General features: G+C 42.6%; 1 protein-coding gene across 1 annotated transcript; it reads right to left on the minus strand.

Annotated features, from left to right (window-relative positions):
• Window positions 1-561: 561 nt before the first annotated feature.
• Window positions 562-20,673, minus strand: bnc1 (basonuclin zinc finger protein 1). The gene is made up of 5 exons (XM_083940260.1): window positions 20,397-20,673; window positions 10,113-10,215; window positions 8,383-8,618; window positions 3,416-5,514; window positions 562-2,813 (listed from the first exon to the last, which is right to left on the minus strand). The coding sequence occupies exons 1-5, from the start codon at window positions 20,409-20,411 to the stop codon at window positions 2,006-2,008; spliced, it is 3,261 nt and encodes a 1,086-aa protein (XP_083796386.1). The 5' UTR covers window positions 20,412-20,673; the 3' UTR covers window positions 562-2,005.
• Between the last annotated feature and the right edge of the window lie 2,889 nt (window positions 20,674-23,562).

The following is a 23,562-nucleotide window of genomic DNA, read 5'->3' on the forward strand; positions in this document are numbered from 1 at the left end:
ATGATGGATGATGATGCATATACAGTATATATGTGTATGTATGTATAAGAATATGATGTGTTGCTTATATTGGGTTATGTTGGTTTTAGATATGCACCGATTTATTGGCCAGAAATTGATATCTGCTGATATTGCCATGAGCCTAACAGCAAATTAGGAAGCAGCCAATGTTTATCTGTTGTGTCACATCCATGTTGTGTTGTTGGACTCGAACAACAGTAGTGAGCAAATGCTGATGCTACTGTAGCTTCTGACTGGGGAAAGAAGCCACTAGCTAGAGGTTCTGCGCACATGTGGTATGTTTAAAATAAAAGTGAAAGAAAATGTTGGCTGTGTGGGACAATGTCTTTTATTCACAATGATACAAGTAATGATTGTGCTCATCTGTTTAGTGAATAGAAATTGAATGGAATGAGGCTTGCAAACATATGGCTTTTTATTTAATTGTAATGAATATTGTAACATTAAATCAAAGGAAACATGAACACCTATGAACATATGTTGGTTTTGCTCCTTTTTTTAACAAATCCAAACAACACATGGGATCTTAAATTTGGCCCATTGTTTTTAAATACAGTATGAATAAAATATGCAGAATGCAGAGCAAAACCACAACAGTAGACCATGGTGAAATAATCATGTACAACACAATGATCTTGGTCATTCATTAAAAAACAAAAAACAAAAAAAAACCTGTATTGTTATTGGTGAAATTTGCCTATTTTATACAGTATACATTTTGGTCTCTTTCAGATAACAAATTACTCTATTCACAGAATATACAGCTTCATAAACATTTTGTTTACCAGTTATTTTTTAAGGGTGTGCTCACGAGTGGGGCCATTATTATAAATTGCATTTTTTTTTTATTATGATTTCTCAGTGTTTGACTTATTCACAGTACATGCATCTAGCCTCCAGATATAGCATATCTTCCTGCTGTTTGCCCAGTCAGTCAGGATACTGTAAGTAACCACACAAACAATATGGGCAATGTCTTAATCAAGTTTAGTCCCACAAGCAGAATTCTTTACAAAAACACCACCAAAATCATGATAATTTTTTCACCTCGATAACTCAAAAGTGTTTTTTTTTTGTTTTTTTTGTTTTGTTTGATGAATTTAATTTAATTTTACAACAGAGCCCACCCCTGAATACTGCTGTTTATCACAAAGTAGATGAGAAAAAACTGGGTGGGTCCTTTTAATACTGCATACCCCTCACACATTACAAAGGGGTTTCTATACACACCTGTGGACTGAAAAAATCTTTGGTCAACATTAGCAGTATGCAACAACCAGAACAGTAAAGACAGATCATATTTAACACCATACAATAACTTATTGGTCAAGCTCACAACACTATAGTTTTTCAACAAAGACTAATTTTGAAAACCATTGTCCAAACGAATGAATTGACACATGTAGAGGTTACTTCACTACTGCTTTTGATCAATACATTATGCACCAACTCACAGGGAAGATGTGAACATCTGACAACAAAAACACAAGAAAAAATAACTTGCATGATACATTTTCATGGTTCAACTCTCACTTGGACAACACTGGACAAATTCAGATCATACAAATTAATCTTTTGAAGGTCTAAACTGGGCTGTAAAGCAAACCAATGCAAAGAAATCAGTACTGTGTTACAACAAAAGAGACTCATTAAGGTCACATTTTTCGGTGTTGAAAATGAATTTACCAACGAGTGTATGTTTCAGTTATTCTTTTTATGTTGATGTGTAAACACAGACAGATGTTCAACTTCTGCCTTGTGTAAAAGTTGATTGTTACAAAGGCAAGTTGCAACAAATTAACTTATTTCTTTTTTTCTCTCCTTTTTCCCAATATATGATAACTGTACTAAGGTATGGAATTTAAAAAGTGCTAATTGATGAGCCTTCTTTAGGGGCCCAAAAACAACAACAACAACAACAACAACAACAAAGGGACACTTAGAAACAAGGAAATCAGTCATGCTGGCGCATGAGCTCAAATCACTACTCCTGGTCCATCGTGGCTCCTGAGCTAACAGCTAGGTTCCTGTGAAGGTTTGGGTTCTGGCTGTGCCTGTTTCTGCTTCGCACAGAGGAGAAGGATGTATTGCAGCCAGGGACTTTACACTTGTGAAGCAGTCGCAGATGGACAGTCTTGTAATGGGCTCTGAATGTTCCTTTGTTGCTGTAGACCTTTTGGCAGACGTGGCAGGTTATTGGAGATCCTACCCCACCTGCCTGAATTCCACCTTGTCCGCCCCCAATTCCCAGGGTCCTCTCTCCCCGAAGTGCCAACTCCTCACCCCCAGGCCTCCCCACTCCAATCCCATCACAGCTTTCATCACTGTCCTCCATGGGGAGGGCCTCCTCATCCTCTTCAATCCCTTCCCCTTCTTCACTACCGCCACCATCTGAGTCCCAGGAAGATTGAGCACTGCCGCTGCCACGAGGGGGGGCAGAGGAAGAGGTGCTCAGGTCCAGGACTGCCCCATCCTCCTCACTTCCACCACCTTCTCCTCCTCCTTCTAATCCCACCATTTCTCCTAAAGGAGATGCCTCAGCACTGTTTGGGGCAGGAGACATTTTGCTCATTGGGAAGACCAGGCCCATACGGTTGTGTCCTCGGAAGATGACGGAGGTCTGACTGGTTGGGTCTCGATGGGGTAGATCTCTGTCCCGCTGGTCTTGGTAGTAGTCCCGGCCAACAGAATCTCTGTCTCTACAGTGGGATGAGGGCAAGTAAAGGGTGTTGGCTGGGCTGAATGAGTCTTTGGTCAGCAGTTTGTGGTGAAGGTTCAAATTTGCACTGTGTCTGTAGATAAAACAGAAAAAAAATACATTATCAACAGTCTTTGGACATTTCAGCGACCTGCATTCTGCTTTTTCCACATTCTGTTTATGGTTTACACAGGAAGAGTTGATTCAGCATTCAATATGGACTTCCCTTTGTCAATGTATGTGCTATATAAGCTCTGTTTGTACATATTCACACATGAGGACTGCAGATATCATCCATGTGTGTAGTCTCAATACATTTTGACTGCAGGCAGACATCTGCAGACATCTGCAGCGTCTGCACAGATCCTATCTGGACAGGTGATAAAATTACCGACACAAAGATTCTTGCAGCCCAAGAATCTGCCATTTCCATTCTAGCTAGAAGAGCTGATTATAATGTCCTCCCTGCCAGCACATTTACATGTTTCAGTGCCACATAGTTGAGAACCTCCAATCTCATGTTATATTACTGATTTACCAGGTTTCTACTTAGTGGAATCATGAAGAAACTGCAACGCCTTAAAGTTAAGTTATGAACTCTTACGACTACAAAAACAGTAAAATGTCCAGGCTTTTTTGTGTCAGAAATTCTGATAACCTGTGCTGGAACAATAACAATATATGGCTGCCTCTCACCTGTCTCTGCTCCTACGGGAGGGGAAGGCAGCATTGCAGCCTTCCACTGTGCAAAGGTGCATCTCCTTCAGGTGGACATTTTGGTAGTGCATCTTGACACTGTAGGGGTTCTTAAAGGTCTTACTGCAGATCTCACAGTGGTGTTGAAGGTCAGCGTTGGGGTCGAGGTGAGACAAACCTGAGTCCCCGTAGTCATCTATACAACTGTCCGATTCCTCCCTCTCACAGTCTATGAGCTGGAGAGCACTCCCATTAGTCAGCCTGTGGTCACCCTCATCCCATCTGAGCTCTGAAATCCTGTCAGCAGCATGCAGTGAGTTTGCATGCTCGCTGTCCTCCTTTTCTTTATTTCCATTTGGTTCCAGACAGAGTACATTGTTGTCACAGTGATTCTCCATCAGTCGGTCTTCGAAGGGGGAGGCAGCAGAGGTGATGACCCCTGTTTCAGCTCGTCTTGGCCCATCGTCTTTGTCCGCCCTTGCTGTCATTCCTATATCTAAAGATTGGTCCAACAGATGCTTGGTGCCTTCCCTTTCCTTCTCTTCACCAATGTAAGCCCCTCTCACCTGCCTCTCCTCCCCTGCTTGTTTTGTGCACATATGACCTTCTGCTCGGATTCCCTCACATTCTTCCTTGTTCCTGCCCTGTAAAGGAGCCTCATCCTCAGAGCTGCTCACCTTATCCATCTGTTCATCTCGCTCCAGCACCTCCTTCTCTATCTTTATTGGCATGCTTGACTTCCGAGACTTTTTCTTTGGTATGGGGTCTGTCATGCAGGGTTCAGGGGCTGTGATGGGTTTGATGGGTACAGAGGAGGATAAGAGAGGGAGGGAGGGTAGTGTTCCTGGGGTGTTGGCTAGCTCTGCTGGGGTTACCAGGCTACGGTAGAAAGGCAGGACTGGCTGTACTGTTTTTAAGTTAGGGAAGAGGATGCCACTCTGGCCCATGTTGGGGAATGAGCTGCTGTGGAGTTTAGAGCCAGTGTCCACATGGCTTACCATGTAGCTGGGCACTGACTTATGGCTTTCTGCAGAGCAGACAGGGATGGGGGTTCCATATTCTGGCCTTTTTTCCCCTTGAGAGCTCTCATCACCTGATAAGCTGCCTCGCAGGTCTTTGTCCCGATTGTTGCGGTTCATTGGCATGTGTAGCCGTGGGTTTGGGTTGGCACTATGGCGATTGCGACTGCGCAGCGAGCTGAATACCATGTTGCAGCCTTCAATTGTACACTTGTGCTTAATCTTTAGGTGCACTGCATTGTAGTGGATTTTCAGTGTGCCTTTGTCGTAGAATGTCTTCTCACAGGCGTTGCAATATACGCGACCTTTCTTCAGGGAGCATCCTCCGCCACCACCTCCTGAGACCCCTCCATTGTTGCTCCCATTCCTGTCCAGGGAGCGCAATTTGCCCTCAGGTGACATCTGGGTTACGTCAGAGCTCATGGAGGGTGTGCACGGTGTGGAGGGTCCATCTGAGTAGTTGTCACTAGTGGAGAAGTCTTCTGCCTCGATCTTTGTGGTGGTGCAGAGGCTGTCCATTGGCTTGTCTCCAACCTGGTCTAGATCAGCAGTGAATGAGACAGAGCTGGAACCTAGCAGGCTGCTCTCTGGAGGGTTAGAAAGAGAGAGGGGGTTATCCCTCCCTAGACCATCTTGACCTTGATCATCTCGTCTCTGACTCTGCTGCTCAATTGACCCTCGGCATGGCTGCTGGTGCTGCTGGTGTTGGTGGTGCTGTGGTGCCCCTGTTGGTGAGCCCAGAAACGGTGCAGGAACAGAGCCTAACAGCTGGAAGGGCAGCATGAAGGCCATGCTGTTGACAAAGTTCTCAAAGTGGTGCATGCTGTTGTTGCTCAGCTTATCGACTTTGGTTGTAGAGAGGTTGGCAGCAGTGCGTGGGGTATTGCGCTCAATGAAAGTGCGAATGTCTGAGTTGGTGCGGGTGCTGGGAACCAACACTGCCTGGCCCTCCTTGTCCTGCAGAGCCATCAGCTCCACTATGGACTTGGTCTCTCCAAAACGCAGAAACTGCTGCAGTGTGGCAATCTCCTCCTCGAATGTCATGATGGCCCAACGGTCCAGCACCTTCCCAGCTACATCCTGCAGAAAGGGCAGGAAGAAAGGGTGAGGGAAAATAAAAAAGAAAGGAGAGAAGGAGCAATTTCAACATTAGTATTAAACGTGTCTGTTGGATTGCTCATACATATTCACAGATTGAGTTAGATGACACACCCTATAAAGCAGACTGGCAAGGCAGCTATATAAAAGAACCAGATGGAGTGTTAATACAAGGGGGCAGTACAGAACCTAAGAACCCTCATTACACAGACGCACAGTGTTTCATCTTGCAGGTCATTTCTCTTCATTTATATCATGTGGATTTGCTCAATCTGCATCAGCAGAAGCAGACAGAGAACAAACACACACACACACACACACACGCACACACGCACACACACACACACACACACACACACACACACACACACACACACACACACACACACACACATATATATAGGCACACAAGTAAGGGAAGGGTGATCAGAGGGCGGCTCACATTGATCAAGCAGGTCCTCTCTCCATAGCCCAGCAGTAATCACATGTGAGTTTGGGTGTCTTTGAAAGTGAGGAGCTGCTTCATGCCATAACCGTGATTAATATTTCATCACAGAGCATTCATTGGGCGCCTGCAGAGGATTCTGACTCTACGTTAGCCATTAGATGAACTAACTTGAATTAAACGCAGCACAACTTGAATACTTGATGATGTACTAATCGAATTGAGAGCTCGCATGGACATAGAGTCTGCAGCCCAGACCTCGGCCAGCTTGGCTCTGGCTTGAGAGGAAATCTGAAGCAAAAGAAAAAATATTTACAAATCTACCCGGCACAGTGTGGAGATCTCCCTAAGCTGGTGCTACCACAGCAACGGGCATCAGCAGTGTAACAAGTGAGCTCATGGCACTGGTCGCAACATCACCTCCCTACTCTCTCCTATGTTCATGCACGCTTTCCTGACCCCCTTCTCCCTCCTCCTCTCTTGTCTTCCTCAGAAATTCCCTCTGTTTCTCCCTTCATATACTCTCACTCACTCAGCCTGGAGGCCAACATGCGACCCTAAAACTAGAACGTGTTAGCCTGCAGGCTGTTTCTAGAGGCTCTCCTATCCTGAAATGAATTTTATTACATACTTAGTTGAAATTGTTTTAATATTTAAAGAATAGTTTGGGAAATACTGGGAGCTATGGTTACAATGTGTTAAAATATCTCAGCATAAAGATTGGTGGCAGGGGGAAACAGCTAGTCTGACTGTCCAAGGTTCAAAAACAGGCCTACCAACACCTCTAAAGCTCTTGCACATGGTGTATATTAAACCCATGAACAGAATTGTAAAAACAACAGGTTGTGATTTGTGATTTGTGATTCTTCAGTCTCCCTGGGACCGAGCACTTTCGCAGCATTTCCGGCATAGTGGCTAACACATGACATTCCTAGAATTGAAGCCCTAGTTGCATAGACATATGTTTTAGCATATTGCTGGTGTTTACAGACATTACAAGCAGCACTCTTGATGAAATGAAGCCACACCTTGCAACATTTCTTCCTCTCCGACATGACTGCAATTTTCGAGCAGCTTATGTCAGAAAAACATGCCAGCATTGATAAAAGGAATTGATACGCTTGGAGGCATACCATTCCGATTCCATTTCCAGTTTTCAACTGAAATAATTTTTTGATTCCCATCCCTTACCAAACTTTACAAACTCAATGTTACAACAATATTTTGAATTGCTGTGCAGTCATTAACCCCAAAGATATTCTTCCAAAAGTTTCAGCACATAAGTTTAGAGGTGTTTATAAGTGTATTTTTAAACTTTGAACAGATCCAGGAAAGTAAATGAACCTGTGGAATGTACTTATATAGCGCCTTTCTAGTCTTCTGACTACTTGTCACATTCACCCATTCACACAGACATTCACACTGATGGCAGTGGACATCTGCATACCATCTAATCTAATCATTCACACCACATTCACACAACCATGTGCAGCGAGGGGAGCAATTTGGGGTTCACTGTCACTTTGGACACTTTGACATGCGGACCGGAGGAGCGGGGGATCGCAACCGCCTCCTGTTTCCTCCTGCTTCCTCCTGCTTTCAGTCTTTGTATTAAGCAAGTCCTTAGTACGTATCACACAATCCTGAGGGCGCACTCACACTCCGTCCTTCGTACCGTGCCCAAACAGGTTTCACGGGTAAAGTCTAGTTCGTTTAACCAGTGTGAGTGCAACCATACCGCGCCTAGCTGCGGCCCGCTTGCCGGCCATGGCCCGTTTGGGAAAGGTGGGCTTTTGTAAAGCACGTTTGCACCTGTACGAGCACCAGCATGCGCACGTGTACGAGCACGAGGCCTACGGCGGTTCTGACATAATTTTATGTGCACCTGTTAGGACATAGAGAAAAGAAGGAGGGACCATGCAGTGAAAGGTTTAAGGTGTGATGTGGATGTGGAGTGTTTACTGCAGATTTGGTCAGATGAAAATATTCGAAAACAGTTGGACAAGACGCACAAAAACTCAGAGGTCTATGGAGAGATTTGTAAACAAAGCGACGCATCGCGATGACGTCAATCAATGCGTGTGACGTGTTACAGCGTGATGACGTATAGGCAGCAAGAAGCATTCCGCCGAGGCACAGGCAGTGTGAGTACAAACGGGCCTGGAGGGGGGGGCAAGTACCCTAAAGCCCGGGGCACGGTACGGACAGACAGTGTGAGTGCGCCCTGAGATTAATATTTGTATTCTCTTTCTCAGAAAGAAAACAAATAAAGTATTTCCCAAAATGTTTTTAAAATAACTTTTGCACTGTACAGAAACCCACAAGGCATAATCCCAATAACATGTAGTCTTAAACACACTCACATACACACACACACACACACACACACACACACAGCTCCTCACCTGGAGCACGTATCCTCGTATGTAGTCCTGCAGTGTCCAGTCAAGCGCGTTGAGGATCTGGATGACCTCCTCCTGCTTGAGGACAGAGAAAAGGCGGTCCAGGAGGATCTTGAGGCGGATGGGGATGGCCTGGGTGCCATACAGCATCAGGCTGCAGATATCGAACACCACGTTGGAGTGCACAATCTCCACCTGGCTGCTCTGGTACATGTGATGCACCTTCAGTTTACTCAGGGCTAGAATACACACACACCACATATGACTGGATTATATTTGATGAAACACTGGTTTGATGAATCACTGAGCACAGAGACACAACGGAGGATTGGAAAACGTGTGCAGGCAGGCTTGAACAATATAGATATATATACAATGCAGACCTTTAAATGTCTATGTAAATGTAGAAAATGTAATTATTAAAACATATAATACGTGACAAAATCGAAATGTTTACATAAAAAAACAACTAAACAAAATACAAAAAATCTCAACGTAGTTTGTTTGTATATAAAAAAAAACGAATTTATTTGTTCAGCAATGTTTTATTAGCTGCTTTAGAGATGTAATTATACACAATTAAATTAAAATATTGTAATACTGTATGAGCAACAAATAATCATTTCTAGTATAATGATAAAAACATTTGGGGGGAAAGCTGATTCATTTTCATTGTATTCAAGTCAATTGTGCAGAGCTGTACTCCGAAACATTAGTAAATGAGTGTATATGAACAGAACTGAACAATATTTTAATTAACACCAGCGACCCTGCAGTTTGAAAAAGTGTTATTCCAAATGATGGTACTTATAAATGTAAAAGATACATTTATACTCTTTCTTACTGTATAAGCATTCAGATAGTGGTTTAGGTTTTACTGAGGTATCGCTCTAAGATTTCTGTCTCACCACAATACAATGGAGGTGAATGGACTTTATTTTACAGTACAGGAAGATGGTACTGAAAAATTCAACAGTCACATGAGGTGTGGACTACTGATAAATGTCATGATGTTGGATTTGAAAAAATAAATAAAAATTAAAATACTTCAAAGAACATTTGATATTAACACAAGACACAAGTCTTTTGACTTAACCAAAGATTCAAAAGGATGTTGTGAAAAAAATTCTTCCTGACAGTGGATGTACTGAAAATCAGCTATGTTGTGCGAGTAGGAAGCAAAAGGGGAATTTGTCAGCGCAGACCAGAGCTCAGAGTGGATGTAAGAACTATTATTCTATTATAAACTATTTGAAATCAATAAAAAATAAAAAAAATAAATTATTTCTTCTTTCTGCCGCAAAATTAAGGACTTCATTGAGACTTGAGTTGGGACTTTAGCCAAGACATGAGGCTTAATTGTGACATGAAACAATCACTGTATCCCACCTCTTAAACCCCTTTTATCATACAGCGTCCCTGTCACTCTGGATAATCCTCAGAACACTCAACCGTTTTCACTGAATCCTTCTACTGTTGACAGTGTGTTGTGTTGACAGATAAGGTTGCTGTTGAATAGTTTTAAAAGGTAGAAATGACTGAAACCGACACTCCTAGACATATAAAAACTATTAGTAGGGAATATTAGTGGGGAGTGAGAACGTTTTTTGTCAATAAACCCCCCATAAAAGAGAATGTTTTATGTGAATTAACCCCCCATTATACCATTATATTATTGAAAAGAGCATCAGTTGAATGTTTTCTCATCACCAGTAGAAAGAGTGAAATCTTACCGTGTGCTACCCAGCCATGCTTGCAGTTTTCACACTGCCTCCGCTTCAGCTTCCCAGGCTTGAAGCTATCACAGTTACAGTTCACCAAAGTGCAGCAGATAGCCTGTTAACACAAACAAACACGTTTTTTTTCTTTTTAAATGAGCACACAAAAAAGGTTTTCCTGTTTTCCCTATGTATCTGGCATCATTGACCTCTCCAGAACGTATCCTTCTAAATGTCCATGTCTCTTGATATGAATAAAATGATCAGTCCAAAATACATTCAGTATATTTTCTCCCAACACTTTTATGAAGCTAAGAAGCTGATGCTTATATTAACTGAACAATTCCAACCCAAGATGCAGCATTCCATAAAATGAGAATATTGCAGATCTCTTGCATTATTTTGTTCAGACAAATTTCATATGGTTGTAAACCTTGAGATTTTGAGGCACTAGAGGAGCTGAAGTTTCATTTGGGCAGTGCACATGTTTAAAATCCTCAAAGATCATCCATCCTATCAAAGATCTGACATTATTAATGTTATGCCCCATTTGAATACTCAGGAATGTAACATAACAAAATAAAATATGTCATCTCAGCCTTCTGTGACTGTGCAGGTGAGGAAGTGTCAGCGTGTGCGTGGCTGTAGATCTGCTTCGCTCCAATAACGAGCGCCCGTGGAAACAGACAGAAAGAGCATAGTTTCCCTAAGTGATTTTTCTCTCAATTTGTGTATCAATTTTTGCCTGGTCTGCCCTGTGAGAGCAGCATTAGTACAGGTGTGTGTGTGTGTGTGTGTGTGTGTGTGTGTGTGTGTGTGTGTGTGTGTGTGTGTGTGTGTGTGTGTGTGTGTGTGTGTGTGTGTGTGTCAGTGGTGCTGGCCGGTCCTCTCTACAGTAACAAAAGTTCTCGGACACACCTGGACCATCAAAACCATCTCAATCAATCACAGACACACACACACACACACACACACACACACACACAAACACACACACACACACACACACACACACACACACACACACACACACACACACACACACACACACACACACACACACACACACACACACACACACACACACACACACACACACACACAGGTCAGAGGACTCATCTGCTAATAGCTTTTTTTTATCTTTTCAGGATAAACCAAGGCCACAACCACAGCCACTTTCTGGTTGATCCAATCAGGAAGTGCCAAAAAGTGTCCACTAGGATTAGTTTGCATAATAGAGCAGTTTCTCATTGAGCCCCATGTTAAACAGGCCGATTTCACAGAATCATTAAACATGTTTAAGACCTGGTATGAAAAGACATGTATGTTTAGGTCTTATCTCCATGACAACACTGAGGGGATGAATTGTTTTGGACCAGGCTAGTTTTTATTTTATTGGAGGTTAAAGTTTATGAATAATTAGGGGCGTGGCCTCTTGAGTGACAGCTAGCCTCTGGCCCTCACTTCTCCTCGGAGGTAAACGTCAGTCAGATTGACGTATCTCCCTCCCCCCAACGTCACATACATGCCCTTTTTTGGTCAAAAGGAAATGAGGCAGAGTCAAAGTCTGACAAGATGGAGGCTCCTGTAGGCGAGGACAATTGGATCAAGTTTAGAGAACAGACCTCAACGGGTATGCTATGTCCATTTTTTATACAATCTATGGGATAAACATGCAGAGAGCAGAGTAAGTGGAAAGACATGGAGACTCAAAGTGAGGAGTGAATGGCAGTAATGAGTCAAGTTTTCTGGGTAGTTGCTGACTTGGCAGCGACCCTGCATAGAGGTGATACACTAAAAATGACTCTGCTTCCCCTCTCTCTAAGCCTTGGACCAAAAAAAAAAAATCATTTACACACGAGGAACTGAGGGAAAAGGATCATCAGATTTATGATCAAAGCCAGAGTTGTTAGTGCTACATGCTGAAAACCTCAGAGTGGCTGCATTACGCCACCTCTCTCCCTCTGCATCTATAATGCATGATCAGTGGGGTTTTAGTATACATGAGCGGCATGCTTAGCTCCTTGCTGGAGCTCTCCACGAGCGGGGAAGGAAGAAAAGTGTGGGAGGGTGGATGGGTAAGGGACCTCCTCCTCCTCATTTAGTCAGCCACTTGGTTCTGCGCTTGAGGCTGGGCTTGTCCTTGAGATATGGGATCACATTAGTTCACCTTAAAATAACCTCTCATCATTAGGACGGATAAACTGACCCGAGATGAAGGTGGCAGCAGTTACCTGGCCTTGAAACACAGCATGGTAGCTCCAGCCTTCAGTCCCGTGACATCCGTTTGCTTTGCTTTTCTCTCTATCGCCCTCTCTGTCGGGTTTCATCTCCGGCTGGCTAACTCAGCCTCCTCCGGACAGTGGTGAGGTGTAAAAAACCCTTTGCTCATCTCTCAGGGACATAATCCCATCATTACAGAGCACCAAGAACCAACTCGGCCCAATTAGGCTAATCCCATCCCACTGTGGGTGCACACACACACCTCCTGCTGCTGCTCCCCCTAATATACATCTCAATCAGGTGCCCCTGCTTGCTCACCAGCCTGTAAAACACACACACACACACACACACACACACACACACACACACACACACACACACACACACACACACACACACACACATACCAATGCACAGTGTGCTCCAGGTCGTTTATCTTAATTAGTGATTCATTTCATGAGTACCTAAGAAGAAGAGGAGGAAATATGGCAGTGCAGGGCGTGCCACGACAACAGAAGCTCTTGGTGACTGAGACTCTGCACCATCTCTTTCTATTTTCTGTTGTCACAACAAAGCCACTGTACACACGCATCACCAAAGTCGAGGACAAGAAGACTAATTGCACGATGCATTATGTGGCTAGGTCGATGTTTTTGAAGCCAAAGCTAACACACTGTTGTTTCTTTATATCAGTGATGTATAGCAGCGTAGCCACACATCAACCCCCCACCACTACACACACCTCGGCATGCATTACACATGCCTCTAATACATAAGCGTTTCCGTAGTACGTGGTGTTGAATTAATGACAAATAGTGTAGATTTGTACAAGGGCTTTGAAAACAACAACAAAAATGTCCAATTCAATTCAATTTTATTTATAGTGCCAAATCATAAAAGTTTGATTTGTATAGTCCACAGTAAGAAAATACAAAAAATGAAATGCTATTAAATTTGCTGTTGTTGATCAGTGTTTTTTAGCCAGCATAATAACTTGTTCACTTCACTGAATGCTTTTCACATTTTTTGTAGTGTAAGGCTGTAGTGTAAGAATTGTTACAAACTATAGAACTGGGACACTTCAGGAGTAAGTGCAGCTTGCATTAACCCTGAAAGTCAAACCTGGGCCAAAACAGTCCACATCCTCACTGCTGCTTGTGAAGTGTATTCCTGTGAGCGCACAGTAATAATTGAAGCAAACCAGTGAGTGTATAAACTTCTTTATTATTAATTTTATTATTGGAGCTTCTCTGTTTGTAATCATATATATATAACTATATATATATTACCCTAAGTAGATTAAAAGGTGGTTTCCAGGAAATATTAAAAATAAAAATAAAAGGTTTGGGATAGCCTTCACACAGCTCTCATCTCAATAACAAAGACGATTGAACTCAGACTGCAACACACACAGAGGGAGAATTACTCCATTTTCTGCTCATTACTCCACTATGTCTTTACATAGAAAATATTTGTTTGCTGCTGTATAAATATTCTGAATGTTGAGTACAGTGCCTTTAAGTCAGGACTGATGTGGGGCGCCTGCTATACTACTGAGCTACCAGGCGCCCCGTACACACGGGCCCAAAGTCCTCACTGCAGCAGCCTGGGTCGGACTCCAACCTGCAGCCCTTTGCTGTATGTCTTCCTTTCTCTCTCTCTCCCTGTTTCCTGTCAATCTTTAGCTGCACTAAATAAATAAAGCCTTGAAGAGGCAAAACAATAAAAATGACTTTAAAAAAACAAGGAATAATAAAAAATAGGATTTTGCATAGTGAGAAATAGTAGAAAAAAAATACATCTTCCTGCTCCGGATACCATGAACCTACAGAGCCTTGTTCTCTCTGAATCACACTAATTTCTCCGTGTGTATGAATTTGTATGGCAGTGGCACCACTACTTTTGTCAATCTTCATTTTTTGGCTTTAAGTGAAAGCGTATTCAGGTTCTTTGTGTGTGTCTTGATTGTGCCACCAGTCCTCAGTCCATCAGTGTCCGTCTGTTTGTTGCACTTAAAGGCACCTCAGTTGAGAGACTGTACGCACAGAGGTCAGGCTGTGTAGGATGTATAGATGGAGGCCATGAAAGGAGGGTAAAGAGAGAGAAAGGGAAGCTAAGAAAATAAATAAATTCGAGGTGAAGGCTAGGACGACATAAAACTGGGGTGTGTGAGTGTGTGTGTGTGTGTGTGTGTGTGTGTGTGTGTGTGTGTGTGTGTGTGTGTGTGTGTGTGTGTGCGCGTGTGCGCGTGTGTACGTGTGTGTGTGTGTGCGTGTGCATGTGTGCGTGTGAGTGTGTGTGTGTGCGTGTGTGTATGTAGTGTGTGTTTGTGTGTCCGTCTGTGTGTGTGTGTGTGTGTGTGTGTGTGTGTGTGTGTGTGTGTGTGTGTGTGTGTGTGTGTGCGTGCGCGTGCACCATGACAACCCAATCCTGAATATGAAATAAAAACATGATGTTTGCATTAGATTTGAGTGGTAAAAATGTACCTGTACACATCATTTCCATATATGTAACTATTTTTAATTGATTAGAATTTTCAATTTAATATTGAACCACAATCAAACTCGCTCTCTCAGTCCACTCTAACTGATCTAACAATACTGACGTTTTATCAACAGTTTATCTAACCGTGGATCTATGTGGTCACCTTCACATATACAGTAGACTGTGTGGATATCATGTACAAAAACTACGGCATGAGTTCTACGAAAGAAAGAAAAAAGGATATGTTCTGTCTCGTGGAACGTCATCTTCATTCCATCGCTGGGTTACAGCCATGATATCCTTCTCACACACACACACACACACACACACACACACACACACACACACACACACACACACACACACACACACACACACACACACACACACACACACACACACACACACACACACACACACACACACACACACACAAAATGAAATGGTCCTTTCTGGCTCTTAAAATAAAATCCTACCATATGTCCTGAATAGCCACGGTGCTTTAGAGACTCTGCAGAAGCGAACAGCTGCTTGGACAGAGACGGTTCGGGGATGGACGGAGACTTGTTGGCCTAATGCACTGGAAAACTAATCAATTAGCAGCAACCCTGCACAAAGTGACACTAAATGGGGAGACAAGCGGAGCTGGTGCCAAAGAATGAATAACAAGCGGGGCGATGAGTAGCGCTGAGGAAGAGGGAGACTGACGGCCAACTGAGAGCAGATCAGATTTTACTATCAGCCATTAATCAGACAATTATTGCACATGGGAAATAAAGGAAATGAGAGTTCTTCCTGATGGGAAATATAAATGATCGCTGAATTGCATGGTGCAGATTTGAGTCATTTAAGATTCACCTTTTTTTTTCACTATTTTATTGAAATCTTTTATGGCAACTTTCCACAAAGAGCCCACGGACTGGGTGCTCTGCTGGAAATGATTGTGACACACAGCAATGACATAAAGTTTGGGATTTATATAGTTTATAGTATTGTTTGTCATTATTATCATAAAAAAACAACACTATTTTTGCTACAGATTGCTTCCAGAATGTCTCTTGTTCAAATATACATTTATAAAATAAGTGGATACTTTCAATTAAGGTAAAGGCATCAGGAATCACAACCAATGGATTTATTAATGACCCATAAACTATTTATAAATGCTCAGTTATAAGACATACATGAGAACACTTTTGGGTTTCAGGTTACAAAATATTTGTGGCTGCTGTTCCTCCTCTTCCTCCTCCCAACTTGACAACGCAAAAGAAAAGTTCATTATTTATTGACCATGAATAAAACAATGTGTTGCGATTTATAAACCCTTGATAAAGGATGCTTTATTAGTGCAGCCTGTGGATGGATCGGTTAGTTACACAAAAAGAAAATTTTAACACATACTGGTTCATTTTGTCATTCATTAGTATTTTCTGCTCTGTATCATTATAGAGCTCATATCTTCAGACTGCTGGTCAAACAAAAACAGCTTTTTCAACTTACGATATACATTTTCTCTAGTTTCTGGCTTTTTAACGATATAACCGTATAAATATTTTTTTTAAATTAAGGAAATTACATATGATTGCTATTCACAGTGAAAATGTGTTATTTTTTATGTAATAAAAAACGACTGAACAATTTAGCATATTTCCAACACAGTATATGTTTTAAATTACAGCATATACTGTACAGCATATATTTAAATGGACAATTTTAAACTAACTGCAGCACAGCGATCAGAAAAAGCTGAACGCACACACACACACACACACACACACAGACACACAGAGGAATTAATATCTTATCCCAGCCAGAACACACAGAAAACACTGAGGAATTTAAAGGGAGGACAGTGTTCCTGGTACCACTCACATATTCTGCAAATAACGCCAACTTCCACCAATAAAACCACCTCAGCACCAAAGCTTACACATTGAGCACATCTGGCCCCACCGGCGATCACAGGCTTTGTGTGTGAGTGTGTGTGTGTGTGTGTGTGTGTGTGTGTGTGTGTGCGCGTGTGTGTGTGTGTGTGTGTGTGTGTGTGTGTGTGTGTGTGTGTGTGTGTGTGTGTGTGTGTGTGTGTGTGTGTGTGTGTGTGTGTGTGTCGTATGAGCACAGAACACAGTCTCATGAATAAATCAGGCCTTGGATCGAGTTATGTATATGACAGCAAGGTAGTAAAATGTTAATTGATGACAAGTGTTAGTTAAAGCGGGGTTACGATACACGAGCCGCTCAGCTTCTGATTTAATGTCACTCCACTGACAAAGAGGAAGCACTTTAACACACAGCACCAGATAGAAACCACTCACTTGTGATATTCCCTAAAATGATTCCATCAAGTTTTATTCGAAACATTTGACTTTTTTTTATACGCAACCCCTCAGCTGCAAAGCCATGCAGCCTGTGCTTAGTTTTTAAGTAAGTTCCCTGTCAGTAACAGCTTTTAAAATACACTTAAATTAAATAAATAAAAGAGCATTCCTTTAACACCGCATCGGACCTGAAAAGGAGAAGACAAACCAAGGAAAAGCCTGAGCGAGTACAAGTAGTGACAGGCTGTGTTTGAGCCTATTAAGAGTCCATACAGCCCAAAGACAGCGTGAACAACTCATTATTTCAGACTCATCCAGCAGTCAATCACGAGAAAGCAAACACACACACGACGTGTTTCAACACTGAAATATACAACAAAGGGAAAAAATCTTTACCTGAATGTCCATGAGGTACGGTTGGCTTTAAAAAAAAAAAAGAATAAAAAAAAATCTTAAAAGACAATGAGCTTGTGGTGGTGGGGGTGGGGGGAGGAGGTGATCCAAAGTTTGGTTGGCTTCCTGGTATATGTGGCTCCCCGTTAGGAACTCGGAGGGAGTGTTTGGCTCAGAGAGGGAGTAAATGAGGGGAACATGTTAGTACACTGAGTCTGAGAGAGTTTGGCTCCCAGCTACGCTCTGATTAATATCAGATCTCCCTCTCTCCTCGCCTGCCTCTTGACAATCTTGTCACATCTGCCTGACAAATCCTCACAAGCCTTTTGGTGGCAGCGCAGAGCCGACAAGGGGTGGCTGCTGTGTGTGTGTGTGTGTGTGTGTGTGTGTGTGTGTGTGTGTGTGTGTGTGTGGGGAGTTAGGGGGTGTTAAGGGGGTAGGTTGGGGGCCAGGAGGGGCGGATCACGACTCGAGGAGACGCTGAGGGGGGTAAAAGGCTGGAGAAGATACACACACACAAACGCACGCACACACACACACACACACACACACACACACACACACACACACACACACACACACACACATCCTCTCAAAGATGGACCATCATGAACCTAATGAAGCTGAGGCTGAAAGGCTACAGTTGCTACTGCTGTCACACACACAAAAAACGGAGTGCAACTACAAGCAGCGGCCCTATGTGTTGTTTTGTTACACACAAGCACGTGTGTGTGTGTGTGTGTGTGTGTGGGTGTGTTCGTGTGTGTGTGTGTGTGTGTGTGTGTGTGTGTGTGTGTGTGTGTGTGTGTGTGTGTGTGTGTGTGTGTGTGTGTGTGTGTGTGTGTGTGTGTGTGTGTGTGTGTGTGTGTGTGTGTGTGTGTGTGTTGTGCTCCAGGGCCCTGCAGCCCTAAAGAAGAACAGAGAGACACACACAGAAGTTGTAGTTAGAAAGGGGAAACAACCAATAGAGTGAGTGAGATAGGGGCAGGAATATGACATGAAGAAAAGCCACAGAGGGCCACTCTACTCTCACACACACACACGCACACACACACACACACACACACACACACACACTCTGTTAATCACAGAATGAAACACAATAAAAGGTAACCTGTAGGAGGACTAAATGTGTGAGGAAGAACCAACACACCTCACAGACCAAAGCGACGTGGAGCTCAATCGTCGATGAGTTCAGTAAATAGATTTTTAAGATTATATTTGTTGTACGATAGTGTTTATTCTTTTGATATTTGTGAAATAAGGGTTGAGTTAAAAAACAAAAAACTGTTAGTTTTAGTTAAATGTAACTTGTTTGCCATTTTTTGAAAAAGTGGTTATGAATCTATTTCCCATCCCTTAAACTACTGATGAAAAATGATATTATCATAGCAGACCATTTGACGTATCGGTCATCATTTGTTTGTAGTTTTTAATTTGTTCATTTTCTGGTTAAAAAGATGATAAATGACAAAACACAAGTAAGTGTCTCTCAGATTTGTATGAATTTTAAAAAGTAATTCAAAATGTTAGTGATAAATAAACAAGTCATTGCAATTGGCTTTTTTTTTTTAATCAAGATAAAATATCATTCTTTTTCAAATGTTTTTTTTATTATTATTATTTCAGCGTGGATGAGCAGATAGTGTCGGTTCCTTCATTCAATCTTTTTACATCTCATATTGTTGTGGAAGTTAAACTTCAATCTGACACACAGCAATCTAACAGACAATACACCACGACTGTGTCTCCTCCAACTGTTTAGATGATTACACACACACACACACACACACACACACACACTGTACACATACAGACATGGAGAGTGTTTTGTCGCTACCGACACCACCACCACCACACAGACAGCTCAGCTAATTGTTACATTATGGCTGCAACAAAACATTAGGCTGCTCTTAAATTACATTCCAAAAGGCTGTGGCCAACAGCCAGGAGGCCAGGCTGCACTGCTTCCTAAACTACAGGCAGACAGACAGACAGACCGATGGATAGAGGACAAGCCCAGGTAAGTAATGGAGGCTGGTTCTCTCTCCTCTAATAGTTGAGCACTTTTTGCCCTCACAGGAGCTTATTGTTTTTCCGACACAGTAGAAGTTATAACCAGAGAATATAACGGAACATGACATGATACAATAAAACAGATGAATATAAAGATCAAAGAATTCGGTTAAAAGACAAAAGCAGAACCAAGAGTTGTCTCTGGGTATTTGAGAAGGCATGTGAGGACAATCTTTGTCCCTACAGACTGGGTCAAACACACTCTCATCTGGATCCTTTCAGTTTGTTTGAGAGCGACTTCAAGTCATAGAAATGTCAGCTTTAAAAACTTTCTGGAAAACTCAATTACCAAATCTGACCAAATATCATACAGATATGAATGAATGTTTACTCATTATTTCGTCAAATAGTGCCTCAATTCAATAAATCAATTGTCAATTTGTTACAGTTTTATTTAGCCAGTTTCTGTAGAGCTGCTTGTCTTTTGAAACATTTAAGAACTGTTGCAACAAATGTATATTTCTCCAAAGTAAACTAAGAAAAAAGTATCTCTTTGGTATAAGACTGAAACTCCGATACATAACCTGAGTTTTGGCATTAGTATCCAAAAATGTTCAACACTGCTCAGCTCTATAGATCACCATGTAACAACTTGTAACAACAAATCTTAAAGAAAACACGGATCAGCGCAAGGTGAATGTGGATCCCAGTGTGCCTGAGCATGTTCCGGCTGATGTCTGCACTCCTCCTGCCTGTCACTGATCCACATAAACTCCTTCCACTTTGTCTTTGTTAAACATATCCTGCTCGTGTGTGCCGGCAGTGTGTGAGAGAAGAGCTGGAGCGGTGAAAAGCTGTCTCTTACCTCAGCCATTGTCATTTAGTCGGATGTTTCCAAGGATACCGTGCAGTTTGCCATTCCCCGCGAGTCCCACAAAACAACTGCCTCCAACTCTCCTGTCTGCACAACTACTAACGCAGAAGAGCCATCACACCCAGCAGCATCTCCTTCAACAACATAGACACACATCTACTCTGTTTCTCTCTCTCACACACAAACACACACACACACACACACACACACACACACTGAGCCACCAACACTCCACAAAAAAGCAAAGTAGTAGTCACTGTGCTTTTACTCTCACTGCACAGATGCACACACATACACGCCTCCTCTGCTTTCTCTCCTCTAATGTTGCCGTGGACTGGCTCTAAACTACTCAAGATGTTCAGCGTGTGTGTGTGTGTGTGTGTGTGTGTGTGTGTGTGTGTGTGTGTGTGTGTGTGTGTGTGTGTGTGTGTGTGTGTGTCTGAGGGTGTGTGTGTGTTGAAACTGGGCACAGGGGATTGGAATGAGATCCTCCCACTCGGCATTCTCACCTCAGGAGCTGCCTGCTCCCTCCCTAGCCTGCACACACAACACACACAGACTCGTGTGCACACATCGAGGTGTGCATGCTCTTTCACTCGTGCAGGCACACACACACACACACACACACACACACACACACACACACACACACACACACACACACACACACACACACACACGTCTACCCCCTCAGAGTCACAGGGCAGTCCCCTCACAGCTGGCTGGAAGAGGGCATGACACTCATCTTTCACAGAGATTTGATCAAAAGGAATCACAAAGGCTGGAGGCTCTTCTAATGCAGTCAGGGGAGACTCTCCTTCTTTCTCCCTCTTTCTCTCTCTCTCTGTCTGAGTAATGCCCTAAATCAACGCTGCCCCTCTTGGTGCACACAGCCCAGTGTGTGTGTCTGGATTCACCTTAACACAGCTCTGTGAACAGCCTCCATAACAAGTTATGCCTTGTGCCGTCAGGAATGTGTCAGTGTCTGTGCTGAGTGTTTCTCCGGAGGAGGGGACTTCACACATGACAAAAACTGAATCTGTGTTATCGTTAGGAAGACGTGTACCAAGGGTCAGGTATCAAACCTCAACTCTTTTTGGTGCTGATAGAAATGTGTCCATAGTAAAGAGTATAGAAAACTTCAAAGTATCAAAGGCAGGCACTGAATCGAATGTTTGGTCAGATTGATTTACTATTGTACTTATTTTCATATTTAAATAAATAGTTTGTCAGTTTTTGACTAATTCATTCCAGCAAGGATTTGAAATCTTAAGCGTTTTTGGATATTGTAAAAGAAAATATTTAAGGTTGCAAAAAATACAGCTCAGGCATCAGTGTTGGAGTATCATATTAGAAAACATGAGAAATGTCCGGCCCTTGTGTAAAAGCTAAATACATGTGGCGAGATGAGCTACACTAGCCACAGTAACACATTAGGTGTGTTTGTGGCAGTTAAGAGCGCCATGTAAATGTGCAGTGAACATAGAAAATACATTCTGCCTCTTATTAAATCTATATGTAACACAAAGGGAGTTATGACACACTCGTGTCACGGGATGGAGGGTAGAGATGGGAAAGGTTTACATCATCAGACAAATGGAGTTTCTAAACTACAGTGTATTTGGGATTAATAGGACTTAAGTTTGTGTGACTTTTCAGCTACTTCCATATTAAATAGTGGCAACTCAGATATATTTGAGTTTCCGTAGCATAATCAACAAATATTTACATTATTTATTCATCTCTCATTAATAATTTTCTTGGTTTTGATCTGTGATTTAGTGAAAAATGCTCATGATGGGACGTTTACTGACCAGTGCTTGAAAAATGACTTACGATTACTGAAGGCCATTACACACCAGGGGCGTTTTTTGTGTGATTCATTTGCACGTCAATATATTTTTTTGAACTGTGGTTTAGTCATGAGTGCTTTAACACAGCAGTCAAATATCAAGCAGAGATAAAGGGACATAATTTTGTTTCAGAACAAGGTTGATTTTTAAGAATAAAGGCATGAGGATTATGAGGCTCCTTGGTCCAATTCAGCATAGCGAACTTTGCTTCTTTCAACCCTGACAAAGGCATCGCATACCAGATCCACTCCTTCAGGTCATACCTTTCACAATAAAAGCCCTAGACTGAGCACATCACTGGTATGAATACTTGCAGGCGAGCATTTCCCATTTCATGATTTATTTTTCTGTCTCTTCAGTTTGTGTTAAGTTTGTATATCAAAACATAAGTCGCTCGTGGTTTTCACCCCTCGTCCTGTACTCTTACTTTCTTTGCTGTGTCTGTTTCCTTCCCATTTCCTTCCTCTCTCTTCCCCCTCTTTGACTGAGAGAAAGCTCGGATGATCTTAGCCATTAGAGGCGTCTGCTAATCCACAAATTACCCAGCAAGTTTAAACAGGTACACCTGGTGCGCTCTACCTGTAGCAGCTTAAGGGTGGGATGGGAGGGTGAGATGGCTCCAGGTTGAGACACATTTAATTCACTCAGAGTACCAATGGAGCTCGCAGCTATCATTTAACAGCTTCTTGTATAATTTCTTTCACCCACTGAAGCAGTGGGGGTTTTAGTGCCTTGCTAAAAGGTAATTCAACTGAAGTGGGAAGGAAGCACATTACTCATCCACTTTCCCCATCCACATTGTCCCGGCGAGAAACTCAACCTGACAACCCTCCAATCATAAACTCTCTTCTCTAACCTCTAGGCTAGCAACACCCCCTGACTTGACAATCAGAAATTCGCCAAGCGAGCTCGCTAACTGATAAAAATGCAGCTAATGGCCCTTGAAGTTGGACATTAAAACTGCATTACTTTCCACAGGAGATCAAAGCTGTTCTTATTTGTGAAAAGCCCAAAATGTTATGAGGTTACATATATGGATGAGAGACATCCCGTCAAGGCATGTAACGCTAGGTTGGAAAGCCCTCCACTCCCCCGCGGTCGTCCAGGCAAGCAGATCTGCTTACCGGCCTTGTATTTATTCCATACCTAAGGGATGCATACCAAACACAGCCCCAGACCTGGCCTGGATTAGGTCTGCACTGCTTGTCAGATTGCTGCTCCCTGGGCTGGAGCACGGCAGACGTATCTGTGCCCTCGGGGCTGAGCGTAGAAGCTGCAGCTAAAACCACAGCAAATAAACTCCA

This window comes from Echiichthys vipera (genome assembly GCF_963691815.1).
Source record: "Echiichthys vipera genome assembly, chromosome: 1".
NCBI lineage: Eukaryota > Metazoa > Chordata > Actinopteri > Perciformes > Trachinidae > Echiichthys > Echiichthys vipera.